This window comes from Abramis brama, assembly GCF_963993115.1.
Source record: "Abramis brama genome assembly, chromosome: 9".
NCBI classification, from domain to species: domain Eukaryota; kingdom Metazoa; phylum Chordata; class Actinopteri; order Cypriniformes; family Leuciscidae; genus Abramis; species Abramis brama.
Genome location: NC_139971.1, coordinates 16,232,978 through 16,252,341, shown reverse-complemented (window position 1 = coordinate 16,252,341; position 19,364 = coordinate 16,232,978). Strand labels below are relative to the sequence as shown.

Below are 19,364 nucleotides of genomic sequence, written 5' to 3'. Positions count from 1 at the left end.
ATATCATTTTCCATACTGTATCGACATAAACTTTCACAATAGACCAGGAGAGAGGATTTCTGTATTCTTTATGGCTAATTGTCTCTTTTCCTATATGCCTTACACTCTTTCGTAATAAATTGACCTCTCGAATTTACTTTTGTGTACACATAAATCCTGTATAACGAATATGTTTGAATTTTATTCATAGTCTTTATAAGGACATGTAACTTTATAGTTCTTAATGAGTTTGCATTACAACAGTGTGGCATAGTTCCTCTAACAAATCTGACAGAAGAGCAAAAAATGTACAAAGATTTTAAGCACATATATAGTACCTTTATTTGAGTCAAAGAAGATGGTGATAACAATTGAAAACAAACTATAATCTTTAATGTTAAGCGGGACGTTGAAATAAACAATTCTGTGGACGTTAAACAACTTAATATAATATTAAGTATAATGTAATATATGAAATACTGGTTTGTCAAAAAGAGAAAGCTCAGTCATATATTTAAAAAGCCTCTTAAATATAAGGCCTGCGTTTATCACACACGTTTTCCCATGTGCGGAATAGCATGAACTTACATCGGTTTGTCTTCGCCTAAAACAAACAAAGAAATGTGAACAGTGTCATCTCAACAAGATGACTAATTAGTGTTGTAATAAAAAGTCATTTGCAAAACCATACTTACAAACGTGTAACAAACTTACAAATTGCTCATCATTTGAGTTTTCTATTTTCTGTATGCATCATAAACAATTTTTGTATGGCCTAACTTATTTTCTTAGTGATTTGGGGTCTTAATTTTACATGGTGATTTCTTCACACGTCATTTTTTTATTTTATCTGCAGGTTTTACCGGAGTGTGGCACTTTGTTTACCAGCCTCAAACATTAATGAATGTGCAGCTCTCAGTACAATAGTCAGATGTGATTCGAATCAGTTGTAACAGATTAAGTGTAAAACAGAATAACTTACTTTTCGTGCTGATGCTTCATGTGATCCCACATCATAGATAGCTGTAAAGTTGCACTAAAAAATATCAACTTAGTAAAACACTCTCAAGCAGAAAGACTATCACTCAAATTCTTAATTTGCATTTATTCCTATAAACACTGAATGTTGACAGTTCTCAAAGGAGAGTCCAACAAACAAAATAGTGGTAATAGTCGAAACATCCTAAGCTCATCTCTTTAATTTTGTGCTGGATGTTGAAGGGCTAGTGACTTCCATGATATTTTCTAGCATGAAGCTTTGTCTGGATCACTCAACAAAGTTTTGTGTTCTGACCACACGAAGATTACACTAAGATTAGATTTATTATTGATTGAGTATTGCATGTTTGCACTGTACCCGAAACTTAGGCGTCAACATGTATCCCTTGTGGTTGTTACACACACACAGGTATAATTTGAAATGTAGGTTTGTCAAAAGAAAAAAGGTACATGCATACATTTAAAAAGTTTTCTAAGTGAAAATTGTGTTTTACTCATGTGAGGAAACTGCTCGGCTACAGTACTAATAAAAGATGCTGGTCATCAGTCTGTTTTAAAGAATAAAATAAAGTAAAAGTTTTATTTAAAGGAAATAGACAACTTTTCTTGCTTTTTGTATGGCAAACAAATGTATAAAATGTTTGAACGTTTAAAATCCCTGTGTGTCTTATTTTACTCAGAATTTTGTAGTAAAATATGTAAATTTGTTGTTTTGCAACACACACACACACACACACACACACACACACACACACACACACACACACACACACACACACACACACACACACACACACACACACACACACACACACACACACACACACACACACACACACACACACACACACATGAACGTGTCTGAGTCTTTGTCTTAGGCATTAACATAAAACCTAAAGTTCAGGTACTACTGATCCTACTGAGGTACACACACACACACACACACACACACACACACACACACACACACACCACACACACCACACACACCACACACACCACACACACCACACACACCACACACACACACCACACACACACACACAGTTGTTCTTAAAAGAACATTTACCACTCTACAGATAAGGTGTTGTCGGGAAAATTCGTTTTGTGTACCTGACAAAATAAAATAAAATTCTGTATCAAAATTTATAAGGAAAGACCAGTACTTTGTTTAGGCTTGGTTTGTAGGGAATTACAAACCTGCGCACATATATTCAAATGCACATAACTATAGAACCAATTCTTAATGCGCATATGAGCACCATCAGCGTTTATCACAGGTTCGCATTTAAAGTCTGTGTAGAACGGTGTCATCTTAGCGGCCCCTAATTTAATAACAAATGATCGTTGCAACGGAAGCGAATCAATCAAAACTAACTTTAGCTGGAAAATAACTTTATTAAAGAACCGCTATAAAGCCAAAACAATCTGTTACCTTAAATTATACGCTTATCTCTGTAAAGCTGCTTTGAAACAATCTACATTGTTAAAAGTGCTATATAAATGAAGATGACTTGACTTAAAAGAACATCCCCAGACATGTTATTTTAATGAATATAGCCAGTGTGGTGTATTCCTGAATGTCTTGACTCAAATACTTTGACTATATAGGCTTAACATATATATATATATATATATATATATAGGTTATATAGGTTAACATATAGGCTACCCTATTGATCAAACAACAACGATTTTGACACTCAGGGTGTCAACATTACGTAATACCTGCTTGGGTGAATTTCACCCCCAACAATCAAAGGAAAATACAATCAGCAACAGTTTACCCCATACAGACGTTCCCCCTGTAAAAACATTTGACACCCACTGACCAGTCAGTTTGAGTGACGCATGGATTCCCTGTTAATCACTAGTGACAAGGGTCATAAATCAATCAAAGGGGTCATAAAGCAACCAAAAGTGACACAAAGTATATGTTAATACTACTGACATCACTAAATAAAAACTCTTGTTTGCAAACTAGCACTAACCTATCCCATGACACTCCTCTATGAGACTAATACTGTCGACAGTTGCATCGTTTCTTTAGTTTAGTGCATAGTGTGTGTGTCACAGATCTAGCATGTCTGCTGGCTTCTCTTTTGTATTTGGTCTCCTGACCCTTTTAGAAGAGGTCATCCATTTAGCTACTACCCGATTTGGATTACCAACCCATCACAAAGGGGTTGTCTATTTTAATCTTTTCTGGAGCCTCCTTGCACGAGCTACAAAACAAGAGCTGTTGGTCAGCATCGAAAGTTAACCATGGAAAATCCTTTTTCAACTCGGGGTTATATCTATAAATTTTCCTTTTTGTTTCTCCCTTACTTTGATTTGGTAAAATTGCTTCTGCCGATTCTTCCTTGCGGGCTCATTTGGGGTTTTCGTGGATCACTTGAAAATAGCGCTTCATTTTCTCGTCAACTAGCAGCTGCATAGAAATTATGGGCTTTTAATTACTTAGAAAATTGTGGGAAATGGAGTTGGATAAAAACAAGTTTTATCAACTACCAGGTATAAAAGCAGTGCGCCATCAATCTCACATGCAAACAAGCACAACAATCACTTCACACTATCAAGCGGCTGTGTTATGAACATGCAAAATTGTATCGCCACATGCTACAGTGGTAAATTTATTCATCACATAGACCAATTTTTTCATATATGTCACACTGTACAGCCCTGGCATGTTTCAATAACAACAGATAGCCTTTAGAGTAGTGGTTCTCAACAGGGGCGTTCAGAGAACAACAGGGGGCGTTTTGAAGCAAGATTTTTGAAAGAGGGGGCGTTCAGGTGTTCATGGCGTTCACTAGTTTACACAGATCCAGGCAAGACAAGATTAAACATGTAATTACTTGCAAAATAATTGCCTACAACATTCTAAAATCTGCCAGTTTAATGCGACATGTAAGCTATGTATCTTTTCTTTTGCAACGACTCTATTATTTTTCCAGTCATAGACCAGCACTCAAGCACCGACTAGAATCCAGCGCTGACAAGAATCAGCATTCACGTGCTCAGAAATGTGTTTCGCGCTGACAACAATCCGGTGGTGGCTAGAATCCAGCGCTGACTGGAATCACGCAGCGGAGGAATGGAAAGTTGACAAGAAATTAAAAAAGTAGTGACTTAAGAACCACTTAATTTTCAAATAATTTTCATATATTTTCAAAGATTTTCAAAGATTTTCAATAAATCATGTTCCCATTCACTCCGGCGACGAATTTTAAAATTAATTAAACTAAATTCTATTTATAAGGTAAAGCTTTTACTTTTTTAGGTATTAACTAATGCCAATGCAAAATGTTTTCTTTGTTCACCAAGTAATTTACTGGTCAGGCATTATTGTTAACTCGCAAGACTGTAAGGAGAAAATGACAATTTGATGGATAATTTAAATATATTCTGTAATCACATTTTGGTAATGCATTAATTCCACCGTCACATCTGAGTGCGAAATGATGCTTGAATAGTTTCAAGATAGTTAAAAATAATTAATAATACAACAATAATTTAATTGTTCATATGTGTTTATTCTTGTTTTAAGATATTTTTTTTTTTTTTTTTTTTACTGATTATGAACAAATTAATCATGACAAATTATAATTAACCAAATTAATTGTAATTGTATTAATTATACCATTGATGAAAACAAGCTGATACCAAGATATTTTAGGCCTACAATTCTAACATAATTTTTCATGAAAAATCATGATTGTATTAATTTTTTTCGAAAGTAAGGTTAATGTAAGCAGCTTCTTACAATCTCCTAAATGCATGATAAAACCTAAGTCCCTTTCCCCTACGAGTTTATAATAGCATATTTAACAAGGTTTTCTAATGGATTAAAAAAAAAAAACTGCCAAAATGTTTTTTAAATTTTGGCTTTATTAAACTATGTTTTAAACATGTGAAAATATGACATGTGAAAGTCTCATATGTCTATTTTTAATATAGGCCTACTATTTTTTTATTTATTGTTCTATTTTATTTAACATTTTTACATTTAACATGAATAATCAACATTTGACATAAAACAAGAATTGCACAACAAAGTCTGTAACTTTTGGACCTGAGGGACCTGGATAATGGATGGGGGGCGCTGGCCCAAAGAAGGTTGAGAACCACTGCTTTAGAGCAAGCATATTTCCAATACACTATAGCTTTAAGAACGCTGTGTTTCCAAGAACTAGATAGACCAATCAACGCTGAACTGACTGAATAGTGATCGTTTACTATCTTTTTAGAGCTGTGCCACAGCAGAAATGATTCCGTTTGCACCATGAATAGTTATTTCCTAACTATCACCGTAAGCTGCTTGAATCTGTGCTGCATAGTGCTAAAAGCACAGCATGTGCAATGCGAGCAGTTGCCAATGACAACAGATAAGTAAAATACATAGTCAATATGATCGCATAAGCCTAGCAAGAGCATTTTATTGAAAACAATTAGATAAGCCCAAGCAACACGGATAGCATTAGCAACAAGCATGTTGCCAATACCCTGATAGATTTTAGCAATGGGCATTAAAAGGAACTTAGCTTAGCTTTGTGAAGACTTACAGAAATGAATGGAGAGTGAATCAGATCGAGTCCTGTGTCAATAATGCAGCGATGCAAGCAGCAATGCAGACTGAGGTCACTTCCAAATCAGGATTTTAAACTTATGATCAATGCGGTGAATCTCGTGTTTAAGTTCACGAACTTGAATGAATCTGAGGTAAAATCCTTGTGGGGAGCGAATTCTTCTCGCTAAATTCCCGATTGCATGCTTCCTTGTGAGATGATGTGGTTTGCCTGCCGAATTTCGCCATTTAATTAGCTCCTGAGAAACGTTTTACATAATATTTTACATAATATTTTAGTTTATTATGAATTACATAATAAACTAAAATAAAGTTTATATATCATGTTTTCTGGCTAGTTTACTTTAGTTTTTTATAATACACCACACTTTCAGCCAAACTGAATAATTAAAAACAAGTTTAAATGGGTAAATCTTCAATAAATATTTTTAATTCTTTATTTTCTTTTCTACGGTGACTGGGAGTTCTTAGTTTTACACTTAGTTTTGTCGTGGCCACAACATATAAACTCGTGGGAACGTGATAATATGTTGTTGCCACGAGATATTAATTCGTGGGAATACCTCATCATTTTATTGAGGTAACGACATCATTATGTCATGGCCACACGATGTAAAGTTGTGGCCTCGAGATCATATGTTGAGGGAAAGATATATTTTTCTTGTGGCCACGACTTCATATTTTGAGAGAACGACATCTATTTCTCGTAGCCACGAGTTAGGTTGAGGGTACCACACCGGTCAATAACCATATACAGCAGTCAGAGATGGAGATGACTGATCAAATCAAATCAAATCAAGTATATTTGTATAGCGCTTTTCACAATACAGATTGTATCAAAGCAGCTTCACAGTATTAAAATAAAATAATACAACAAAGTTTGTTTCTAGTGGAATTTATTGATTGATAGAATAAAATTAAATATCCCCAAAATATCCCCAACTGAGCAAGCCAAAGGCAACAGACTGATGAAATAACATTTGACTTTGAATTAGTAATGTCATATAAAGATATAGTGCGGTCTCTGGCATTAAGACATGGGTAGGCTAAGTGAAAAACACCTGAAGCGCATTTTTAAGTTGAATGGGCTTTTTCGTCGGAAATTTGCTGGCTTGAATGAAATACTTGGGTCACGAATAAAGTCCCGTTTAAGGCAATAAACAAAAACAAATTAAGAAAAACTTAAATTAAGTAAATTATGACCAGGGTAAAAGGAGGAGCCCGTATCACGTGTGAAGATTTGGTTCCCACATGTAATAAAACTGGTAGCCATGAGAAACGGATGTCGTTCCCTTAACATATTAAGTCGTGGCCACGAGAAACGGATGTCGTTCGCTCAACATACGATCTCGTGCCCACGAGATATTATGACGTTCCCACTACTTAATATCACGTTCCCACAAATTTATTTGTTGTGGCCATGACAAAACTAAGTGAACCGAACATGTCCCCTCCCGGTCACCGTACTTTTCTGACATACCCCAGGTCTTGTTAAAAACACACTAGACATGCTTATTCTGTGCATTTTGAGCACTTTTTGTGGGAAATCATATTTATTTTGTCCATCAAAAGAGTTCTTTCACTTTAATTGAGCGTGAGCAACGCAAAAAAAAAAAAAAAAAGACTCGGTGCTTCACTGGACCACGCTTCACTGCTGCTCACGCGGCACTTCTGCTCCCGGTGTGAATGCACTCATTGGTTAAAGGGTAACTCAACCCCTGGTCAGAGCCTGACTCCACCCACTGGAGTGGGCGTGCATCTGAGACTTGTTTCAATAGCGCCCGCTCTCTGTAGGCGCAGATGAGTTGCCATATGAGAACGACTGACATCTCTATCTTTTCATACAGATCACATAAACAGAGAATATTTGTTTTCGTTTTGAATTAGATAATTTAATAGCAGAGACTTAAATGTTTATAAAGATATTGCTTATGCCTGTGTGACTATAGTACTATATACTATATACTATAGTATTCGCTGAGTTTTGTTTAAGTTTAGAGACTTGCTCCAGAAAAAAAGTTCACGGAGACGCAGCAGAAAGCACACCCTGTTTATTTTCTTTATTTTACAAAAGCACAATGTTTTGTTTCGATTGTAAGTGGACACATAAAAAAATAGACATTTAACAGTTTATTTTTTCATATTTCTTAAGTCTGTATGACCATAAATGACAGAGTATTTTAAGTCTATTTTGCTGCTATGTGAAAAAATCCAGCAAAACGCACCGCCGCGTTTGTCAACCCCAGAGGATTAACTTTAGCCTAATAGGAAGGAACATACATTGTGACTAAAAATAGATGCTCAGTCACATCAAGAAGCCGCTGCAGTGATGGAGTCCATGCAGGAGGAGCAGCGTTTGGCACTGCGTCGCTTTTCAGCGCGAGCTGTTTGGTGAAGCTAAATAAATGTATAAATGCAGTGCTAACTAGATGCTAATATACGCTATCCTGATCGTTTTCAATACTCGCAATTCCAACTCCTGATTCGCTACAGTGGTTTTGACTAAACAAGATGTTTTTATACCAGGCGTGGTGAGCTCGTACCAAGGGCGTGGTGAGCTGGTACCTGCTTATGTCGCGCAGTATCACAACATCCAATAGGAAAATTCAACTGCAGTAGCCACCATTCAACCTGAAGAGGGCAGCACTCAGATGTTTTTACACCATATATTGTAGAATTAAAACACTTTATACCCAAATGTCAAAAAATTTACTCGAATCAATGAACAGCACTAATAAAGCCCCAGTCTTACAAATCATTAACTAAAAAACACTTCAAAGATTGTTTACAAAGTGAAACAGGTGTGACGCAGGCCATGCGCAATTACCAGACCGTCTCATGCTGCTGATGTTTCTTTGCAGCCAAATTAACTGGAAATACTACATTATCATAATCAACGGGGGCTTGGGGCAAAACTGCCACAAAAAATTAATACAAAAACACACGCACCGTCAAAATGCCCATGCGGCCGTGCTCATTTTACTTTCGCTTTCTAATTAGCGCAATTTGGAGGCGCCAATTGCTTGAATGGTGGGTTAATTATTATTCTTAATAAAAAACACAACAACACAACTGTACAATGACAAACTCGTTTAAATAGGCACTTTTACATTTTGCTTTGAAGCCAGATCTTCTGCCATTGTCTTGTCAGTCAAGAGTGAGGCGAAGTGAAATCTGACTCCTGCTGCTGGTCTGTGCTGCAACTCTTGTTCAGCTCACAAAATTGAGTAGACGTGTTCAGTTTTTAACTGTAGCATCTGTTCTTTAACTGAACTATATGATTTTTAATTCTATAAAAAATGACGGTGGGGGTGTGGGGGGAGGTGCCACAGTACAAAAGTCCAATAAACAAGTTGATATAAAGTGACTTAACATTTTAGCCGCAATACTCTGTTTTTTCTCTATTTCGTAAAGATAGTTTCAAACAAAGCCACACCAGAACTGTTGCGCATCTCCAAGCAACAGTGAATCTTGAATGTTCCTTTAAATGTTTTTCCAGCTGGCAGGAGGTGCAGTGATGGCTGTGGGCATCTGGACGATAGTTGAGAAGAGCGATTACATCAGTCTGCTGTCCTCAAAGATTTATGCTGTCTCTGCCTATATACTCATCATGGCCGGGGTGATCGTCATGGTAACAGGGGTTTTAGGCTGCTGTGCCACCTTCAAGGAGCAACGACGCCTTCTGAGAGTGGTGAGAAATATGTATAAATGTTTACTTGCTCTAGAGAACTGTTGAGGGTTGTGTTTCCATTTTCTTATACTGCATGTTCCTTGACATAAATAGTAATGCATGACTGCACATCAGATCAGTTTAGAGCATGCATGGGCAAACCCGGTCCTGGAGGGCCGCTGTCCTGCAAGTTTAGCTCCAACACACCTGAAGTTTTTTTGTCTAATAATTAGAATCTCTGTTTTTTCAAAATTAAGTTGTAGGAAGTTGCTAGTCATCCAGGTTTTATATCAGCTATGCATTCCGTTAATTTTGTGAATTGGTAAGTTTCGTCAGGGTGTGAAGTAATATAGAGCTGCGTATCATCAGCTTAACAGTGAAAACTAATGCCATGCTTCCTAATGATATCTCCCGAGGGTAGCATGTACAGAGTGAACAGCAACGGTCCTAGTACTGAGCCTTGTGGTACACCATACTGAACTTGTGATCGATAAGACATCTCTTCATTTACTGCAACAAACTGATAACGGTCAGATAAGTATGATTTAAACCATGCTAATGCAAATCCACTAATGCCAACATCATTTTCAAGTCTATTTAACCCTTGTGCTGCATTAGGACATTTTTGGTCATTTTCAGTTTAATTTCTTTGACCATTTTGGCTGTTTTAATGCAAAAGCATTATATTTGCATTATATAGTGTATTCCACCAGATGACGTCACTACATAGGTATTCCCTATGGGGGGAAATGCACGTTATTTTCCTGGTTTCCACTAGGGGCACTATTGACTGTGTTATGAAGCATTTTAATGGCTCAATGATCTAAAAATGATGTTTCTGAGTATGTGTGGATGTCTGAGAGCAATGTGTGTCTGCGTGTCTGTGTGTGTGTGTGTAGGGCCTAAATATAATACATGGTGTTTAGGCGAGTGACAAAAATCATAATATCCATCCATCCATCCATCCATCCATCCATCCATCCATCTTCTTCCGCTTATCTGGGGGCCCGGTCGTGGGGGCAGCAGTCTAAGCAGGTATGCCCAGACTTCCTTCTCCCTCAACACTTCCTCCAGCTCTTCCGGGGGGACACCGAGGCGTTCCCAGGCCAGCCGGGAGACATAGTCCCTCCAGCGTGTCCTAGGTCTTCCCCGGGGTCTCCTCCCTCTCGCGCTGGACGGTTTGCCAGAATCTCTTCAAGGCCGACCGGTAGTCCTTCTCCATGGCCTCACCGAACTCCTCCAAAGCCCGATTTTTTTGCCTCCACAACCACCCGGGCTTTCAGTCCGCTTGGCCTGTCGGTATCCGTCAGCTGCCTCAGGAGTCCCACAAGCCAGCCAGGCCCGATAGGACTCCTTCTTCAGCTTTACGGCATCCCTTACTTCCGGTGTCCACCACCGGGTTCGGGGATTGCCGCCTCGACAGGCACCGGAGACCTTATGGCCACAGCTCCGAGTGGCCGCGTTGACAATGAAGGTGGAGAACATGGTCCACTCGGACTCAATATCTCCAGACTCCCTCGGGATCCGGTCGAAGCTCTGCCGGAGGTGGAAGTTGAAGATCTCTCTGACAGGGGATTCGGCCAAACATTCCCAACAGACCCTCACAGTACGTTTGGGTCTGCTGAGTCTGTCCAGCTTCCTCCCCCGCCATCAGATCCAACTCACCACCAGGTGGTAATCAGTTGACTGCTCCGCCCCTCTCTTCACCCGAGTGTCCAAGACATACGGCCGGAGGTCAGATGAAACGACCACAAAGTCAATCATCGACCTCCGGCCTAGGGTGTCCTGGTGCCATGTGCACTGATGGACACCCTTATGCTTGAACATGGTGTTCGTTATGGACAAGCTGTAACTAGCACAGAAGTCCAATAACAGAACACCACTCTGGTTCAGATCAGGGGGGCCGTTCCTTCCAATCACGCCCCTCCAGGTGTCACTGTCGTTGAAGTCCCCCAGTAGAACGACAGAGTCACCAGTTGGAGCACTTTCCAGCACCCCTCCCAGAGACTCCAAGAAGGCCGGGTACTCTACACTGCCATTTAGCCCATAGGCGCACACGACAGTGAGAGACCTATCCCCGACCCGAAGGTGCAGGGAAGCGACCCTCTCGTTCACCGGAGTGAACTCCAACACATGGCGGCTGAGCTGGGGGGCTATAAGCAAACCCACACCAGCCCGCCGCCTCTCACCATGGGCAACTCCAGAGTGGTGAAGAGTCCATCCTCTCTCAAGGAGTGTGGTTCCAGAAAAGCACCGGCCCCTTATACGGTCTCTCCTGCAGGTGGTGGGTCCACGGGAGGGCGGCCCCGCGTCGCTCCTTCGGGCTGAGCCCGGCCGGACCACATGGGGGGAGGCCCGACCACCAGGCGCTCGTATTGTTTGTTTTGAAGTTTTTGATATGTTTATAGAATTTAGAAAAATAAAAATTCATTTTCATGGTGATCTTGTAGTTTTTCTTTGTTTCTAGAGCAAATTTTTATGTATAGGGAGACAGGCACAGGTTATAGTCACCTAGTAGAAATCAGGAAAATGTTTGCAATACTGCAGATGTTTGCAGTATGTCAATTATATGAAAAATGATACCAACTGGTGGAAAACATCAAGTAAATATTTTACCCCAAGGCTTGGTAATGACAGGGTATTTGAATAGAAATTATGATTTTATGATATTATGACAATGGGTTCAAAAATGGATATTTTAATGGGTTTAAATAGGATCAAATTTGTCCTTAACGCGCTAAGTGTGAATTTTTTTTTTTTTTTTTTTTTTTTTTTAAATCTGACATAACACAAAATCTTTAAATGCACCAGAAATAATGTTGCCGCTAATCTTTGACATATTCAAGACTGTGATAATCCAAAGCTAAAGTTTTCTCTTTGCATTTAGTGTATGGAAAATAATTAAATTTTTGTGTTTTTTCCTCTTATAGTAATTGATGGTATCGTCACCAAAACTGGAATTTAAAGGGTTAAAATCCTGAAATTAAATACATATTTGGTAATTATGATGAGGACTGATGCTGGTTAAAAGATTTAACTCAGTGAAAGTGGAAAATAATAATAATATATAATATTTTAGGCAGTGTTTAATATGTGACCATTTTTGGTCCTTAACGCGCTAAGTGTGTTTTTTTTTTTTTTTTTAATCTGACATAACACAAAATCTTTAAATGCACCAGAAATAATGTTGCCGCTAATCTTTGACATATTCAAGACTGTGATAATCCAAAGCTAAAGTTTTCTCTTTGCATTTAGTGTATGGAAAATAATTATATTTTTGTGTTTTTTCCTCTTATAGTAATTGATGGTATCGTCACCAAAACTGGAATTTAAAGGGTTAAAATCCTGAAATTAAATACATATTTGGTAGTTATGATGAGGACTGATGCTGGTTAAAAGATTTAACTCAGTGAAAGTGGAAAAAAATAATAATATATAATAGTTTTATGGCAGTGTTTAGAGTGGACATTTTTGTCCCTTAATGCACTCAACGTCGTAAAATATATAATGCAGCACAAGGGTTAAAAGAATGTTGTGGTCGATAGTGTCAAATGCAGCACTAAGATCGAGTAACACTAATAAAGAGATACAACCACTATCGGATGATAAGAGCAAATAATTTTTGACTCTAATGAGAGCTGTCTCAGTACTATGGTACAGTCTAAATCCTGATTGAAAATCCTTGCAGATAGCGTTTCTTTCTAAAAAGGAACATAGTTGTGAAGATACAGCCTTTTCTAGTATCTTTGACAGAAAAGGTAGATTCGAGATCGGCCTGTAATTGACTAATTCTGTAGGATCAAGTTGTGTTTTTTTAATAAGCCGTTTAATCATAGCCAGCTTAAAAGTTTTTGGTATGTATCCTAATGACAAAGATGAATTAATGATATTAAAAAGAGGATCTATGACCTCTGGAAGCATCTCTTTCTGTAGCTTAGTCGGTATAGGGTCTAACATACATGTTGTCGATTTAGATGATTTAACAAGTTTAGAAAATTCTTCCTCTCCTATAGTAATGAATGAATCGAATTTTTCCTTAGGGAGACTATAATGCACTCTCTGATGCGATATTGTAGTAGACGGTTGCATAGTTATAATTTTCTCCCTCATATTATCAATCTTATAAGTGAAGAAGTTCACAAAGTCATTAGTGCTGTGCTGCTTGGAAACTTCTGGGCTTGAAGCTTTATTTTTCGTTAGTTTAGCCACTGTTTTAAATGAACACCTAGGGATTTGTTTATTTTCTTGTAATAGGGTTGAAAAATAAGCAGATCTAGCAGCTTTTAAAATGGCTGCGCGTCCACATACAGCGGCTTCTCTCGCTCCCGATAGAATGGTGTTTTCGTGTTTTTTGTCTTGTGAGTCGCAGTGTTTTTGTACGTCTTCATCGCGTCAACTTGTCTTTAAGCGCGTATACAGCCGTGAGTTTCTGTTGGAAGTCGGCAGAACCACATTTTTAGAGTTAAACGACGCGTACGCGGAAAAGCTGCGGGAACTCGGTCTGCTCCGGAGGCCTACACCATCACCGACCCCCACTACTGCATCTCGCCCACAGCGGAGGCGCCACAAGCGGCGTCAGAGGAAGCAGAAGAGGGGTAAACGCAGAGGTATCTGGGCTAGGCTAATGGCTAACCCACACAAGCCAGCCATCCCCACCATCTTACTGGCTAACGTACGCGCGTTCTTTGGACAATAAACTGGACAACATCCGACTACTACGTTCAACTCAGAGGACTGTAAGAGATTGCTGTGTTTTTGTGTTAACGGAAACATGGCTTAGCAACAGCGTTCCAGACGGCGCTATTCAGCTCGATCAGCTGACATGCTATCAAGCGGACAGAGTTCTCGTCCCGGGAGGAAAAACCCGCGGCGGCGGGCTTTGTGTTTACATCAATGATGCATGGTGCCGCGATGCTGTTGTGATCTGCAAACACTGCTCACCCCTGGTGGAGTTTATGATTATTAAGTGCCGGCCGTTCTATCTGCCGAGGGAATATACTGCCATACTGCTCGTTTCTGTTTACATTCCTCCGAACAACAACAACAGCAACAGGAACGATGCACTGTATGAACTGTACCAGCACATCAGTGACCTGCAGACACAGCCCACCCTGATGCTTTTCTCATCATAGCTGGAGATTTCACCATGCAGGCTTAAAGAGTGTGTTTCCAAAAATACACCAACACATTAACTTTCCAACACGAGGTAATAACATTTTAGACTTTGTTTACTCCACTCAGAGAGGAGCCTACAGAGCCCTCCCCCTCCCCCACCTCGGTGCCTCAGACCACATCACCGTCATGCTAATGCCTGCATACAAGACCGCTCATTAGAGTCACCAAACCAGTTCAAAAACAGATACAAGTGTGGCCGGAAGGGTCGTCAGAGGCTCTTCAGGACTGTTTTGACACCACTGACTGGAATATGTTTAAGCAGGCTGCCACATACAATAACACCATAGACCTCCAAGAGTACTCAGAGACTGTCACTGCCTACATCAACAAGTGTATTGATGATGTAACAGTCACAAAGACCATCACTGTCCGGGCCAACCAGAAGCCGTGGATGACAGGGGAGGTCTACAGACTCCTGAAGATGCGGAACGCTGCCTTCAGAGCTGGAGATGAGGTGGGTCTGTGAACAGCCAGGGCCAACCTGTCCCGCGGCATCAGAGAGGCTAAGAGACAGTACTCCAGGAGGATAGCGCATCAATTCAGCGACAGCAGAGATACTCAGAGCCTATGGCAGGGGATACAGACCATTACGGACTACAAGCCCCCACCGCGGACCTGTGACAGTAACATCTCTATGCTGAACGAGGTGAACGCCTTCTTCGCTCGCTTTGAGAAACAAAACAGCTCCACTGCACAGAAGACCCCACCTCCTCCCGGCGACCAGATGATGACGCTGACCCCAGACAGCGTGAGGAGATCCTTCAGAAGGATCAATGCATGCAAAGCTCCAGGTCCTGACAACATTTCTGGGCGTGTACTGAGAGACTGTGCAGCAGAACTCACTGATGTCTTCACAGACATTTTTAACATCTCATTAAGTCTGTTATCCCTACATGCTTCAAAGCTACCACCATCATTCCAGTTCCCAAGAAGCTGTTTCCATCCTGCTTTAATGACTACCGTCCAGTTGCACTTACTCCTATTATTATGAAGTGCTCCAAACAGCTAGTCATGCACCATATTAAGTCTGCCCTCCCCCCCTCCCTGGACCCCTTCCAGTTTGCATATCAGTCAAATCGCTCGGCCGATGATGCCATCACAACTGTCGTCCACTCAGCACTCACACATCTAGACAAAAAGGACTCATACGTCATGCTGTTCATAGACTTCAGTTCCGCATTTAACACTATCATCCCTCAACAGCTCATTCACAAACTGGTCCAGCTGGGGCTCAGCACTTCGCTGTGCAACTGGCTGTTGGACTTTCTAACTGGAAGACCTCAGGCAGTACGGGTCGGCAGTAACACATCCAGCACCATCACTTTGAACACTGGGGCCCCCCAAGGATGTGTGCTGAGCCCCCTCCTCTTCACTCTGCTGACCCACGACTGCACACCGTCACACAACTCCAACCTCCTTATTAAGTTTGCGGATGACACGACTGTGGTGGGTCTCATTAGTAACAAAGATGAGACGAACTACAGGAGCAAGGTGAGCCGCCTGGCCAGGTGGTGCAGTGACAACAATCTCTCTCTGAACGTGGACAAGACGAAGGAGATTGTTGTTGACTTCAGGAGAGCGCACACTCAGCATGCTACTCTAACCATCAACTGTGGAGAGAGTGAGCAGCACCAAGTTCTTGGGTGTGTACATTACTGAGGACCTCTCCTGGACCGTAAACACAGCAGCACTGGCCAAGAAATCACAGCAGTGTCTCTACTTCCTCCGTAAACTGAGAAGAGCCAGAGCCCCACCCCCCATCATGTACTCCTTTTACAGAGGCACCATTGAGAGCATTTTAAAGAGCTGCATCACTGTGTGGTATGGGGCCTGCAACGCATCGTGCCGGAAGACTCTACAGTGCATAGTGAGAGCAGCTGAGAAGATCATTGATGTCTCTCTTCCCTCCCTCCAGGACATTTACGGAACCTGTCTCACCCGCAAATCCCTCTGCATTGCAGGTGATCCCACTCACCCGTCATACAGCTTCTTCAGTCTGCTGCCATCAGGGAGGAGACTGCAGAGTCTCCAGGCCAGGACCAGCAGACTGAAGGACAGCTTCATTCATCAGGCTGTCAGGAAGCTGAACTCGCTCCCGAAATTACCCCCCCTTCCCTCTTCTGCCCGAGGCTCCACGGAACCAGGACCACCCCCCCGTCCAGATCCACATCCTTAGGTCCTTCCACTCCCCCCTCCCACTAACGTACAATGATGATGTCATGCACCAGTCACTTGTGACGCATGGGTCTGCTCACTACCTCATTCAGCACAGAACTGACGTCGCTCTACTACCTCATCAGTCAGTTTAAATAAAAGGACTGCTCTTTGAGCCCTTTGGCACTTTAATCAGACAGGAATAAACTTTTTTGCACTAAAATCTTTTCATCTGCACTGTTTGTTCACTTCACTGGTTTGCACTCTACTTGCCATGTGTCTAGCGCTGCTTCTTTTATTACTTATTAGATAGTTGTATTTTATATTTTATATTTGATCTAGATTTTTAGGCTTTACTGTTATCTGTATGCAACATGGGTCTGAGAGTAACGTAATTTCAATTCTCTGTATGTATGTACTGTACATGTGGAAGAACTGACAATAAAGCATACTTGACTCAATCGAGCTCTCTTTCCATAAAATGTGAAATACCTCTAGTTTTGTTTTCTTCCAGTTGCGCTCCATTTTTCTGGCTGCTCTCTTAAGGGCCTGAGTGTGCTCGTTGTACCATGGTGTTGGACTATTTTCTTTAATCTTCTTTAAGCGCAACGGAGCAACTGTGTCTAAAGTGCTGGAAAAGAGAGAGTTAAAAGTTTCTGTCGCAATATCGAGTTCTTCTAATAAAGCAATCTTTAGTGGCAGAAGTGATAGGTCTAACATATTTGTAACACGGAGTCGGCTTTGCAGCCTTGGCTAAATGAAGTTTACACGAGACTAGATAATGATCTGAGATGTCATCGCTCTTCTGCAGAATTTCAACGGCATCAACATTGATTCCGTGTGATAATATTAGATCTAGTCAAGTCAAGTCATCTTCATTTATATAGCGCTTTTAACAATGTAGATTGTTTCAAAGCAGCTTTACAGAGATAAGCGTATAATTTAAGGTAACAGAGATTGTTTTGGCTTTATAGCGGTTCTTTAATAAAGTTATTTTCCAGCTAAAGTTAGTTTTGATTGATTTGCTTCCGTCGCAACGATCATTTGTTATTAAATTAGGGGCTGCTAAAACGACACCATTCTCTCTACACAGACTTTAAACGCGAACCTGTGAGAAACGCTGATGGCGTTCACATGCGCATTTAGAATTGGTTCTATAGTTATGTGCGTTTGAATATATGTACGCAGGTTTGGAATTCCCTGCAAGCCAAGCCTAAACAAAGTACTTGTCTTTCCTTATAAATTTTGATAAAGAATTTTATTTTATTTTGTCACTTCGGGGTAGGAACGCGAAACGAATTTTCCCGACAACGCTTTATCTGTAGAGTGGTAAAGGGATCCTCCATAGGGAGAGACTAGTTGGCACTTCAGCACTGCGTTGTCATCGGGTCCAGGCGAAGGTCCTTCGTCAGATCTGGATACGGCCTGGATCCGGCAGGCTGTGGGAAAACCTCGGGATAAACACAGACACTAAAATTAGCGTAGATGCCATTCTTCTCATGATGTAACGAGTACATCAGGATTTATGGAAAGTGTTCCCGGTTCCGGCTGACCTAATCTATGCAGCCTAACATTGAATTATAGAAGTCTATAATGTATTATGTGAATGCTAGGTCAAAGAGATGTGTCTTTAATCTGGCTTTGAACTGACAGAGTGTGTCTGCTTCCCGGACAATGTTTGGAAGACTGTTCCAAAGTTTTGGTGCTAAATAGGAGAAGGATCTACCGCAAGCGGTCGATTTTGATATTCTAGGTATTATTAACTGGCCGGAATTTTGAGATCGCAATAGATGTGAAGGACTATAATGCGTTAAGAGCTCGCTCAAGTACTGCGGAGCTAAACCATTTAGTGCTTTGTAAGTAATCAGCAATATTTTAAAATTTATGCGATGTTTAATAGGCAGCCAATGCAGTGTTGACAGAACCGGGCTAATATGGTCATACTTCCTGGTTCTGGTAAGAACTCGAGCTGCTGCGTTTTGGACCAGCTGTAGTTTGTTTATTAAGCGTGCAGGGCAACCACCCATTATAGCATTACAATAATCTAGCCTTGAGGTCATGAAGGCATGCACTAATTGTTCCGCATTTGTCAATGAGAGCATATGGCGTAATTTAGATATATTTTTAAGATGGAAAAATGCGGTTTTACAGATACTAGACACGTGACTTTCAAATGAAAGATTGGTATCAAAGAGCACACCCAGGTTCCTAACCGACGACGAAGACTTAAAGGAACACTCCACCGTTTTTTGAAATAGGGCTTATTCATATTCTTTCATACATTTAGATAGGTGGGTAAATGCATTTTTGTCTCGGTGCATGCATTGTTTTAGTTTGACAGGGTCGGCGCTAGCTTAGCTTAGCACAATGAATGGAATCCTTTGTTGCCAGCTAGCATGTCCCGAGTAAAAGTGATAAAAAAAATAAAAAACCCCACGTAATTACTTCTTGTGGCCTGCGTATTCACAACGAGTACAAATAGCGATGCAGATTAACACTAGGCGATTTCTTAGGCAGATATTGACTTGGGACTATATTATGGGGAAGCACAGGCGAAGCACAGCTACTTGGGCGCAGACATATCACGCAACACATGAAATCCCACGACTTCTGTCAACATACCGGTGTGCAAGGAGTCAAAACACAGAAGAACAACACGCACACCGAGTGTCTTCGCTTTTGGATTGTTTTTTTTGAGAAGTTACAACTACAGTTACAGCAAACATGGTAATTATCTGCGTAGCAAAAGGTTGTGAGAACAAGCAAAGGACATACATGAATGTAATGTTTCACAGAATT

General features: G+C 40.6%; 1 protein-coding gene across 1 annotated transcript in view; it reads left to right on the top strand.

Annotated features, from left to right (window-relative positions):
• Positions 1 to 19,364, top strand: part of cd151l (CD151 antigen, like) — a 125,062-nt gene that overhangs the window by 12,187 nt on the left and 93,511 nt on the right. The window contains exon 3 of the mRNA XM_084123929.1: positions 9,066 to 9,257. Coding sequence (XP_083980055.1) covers positions 9,066 to 9,257 — 192 coding nt within the window. The remainder of the gene's footprint in view (positions 1 to 9,065; positions 9,258 to 19,364) is intronic.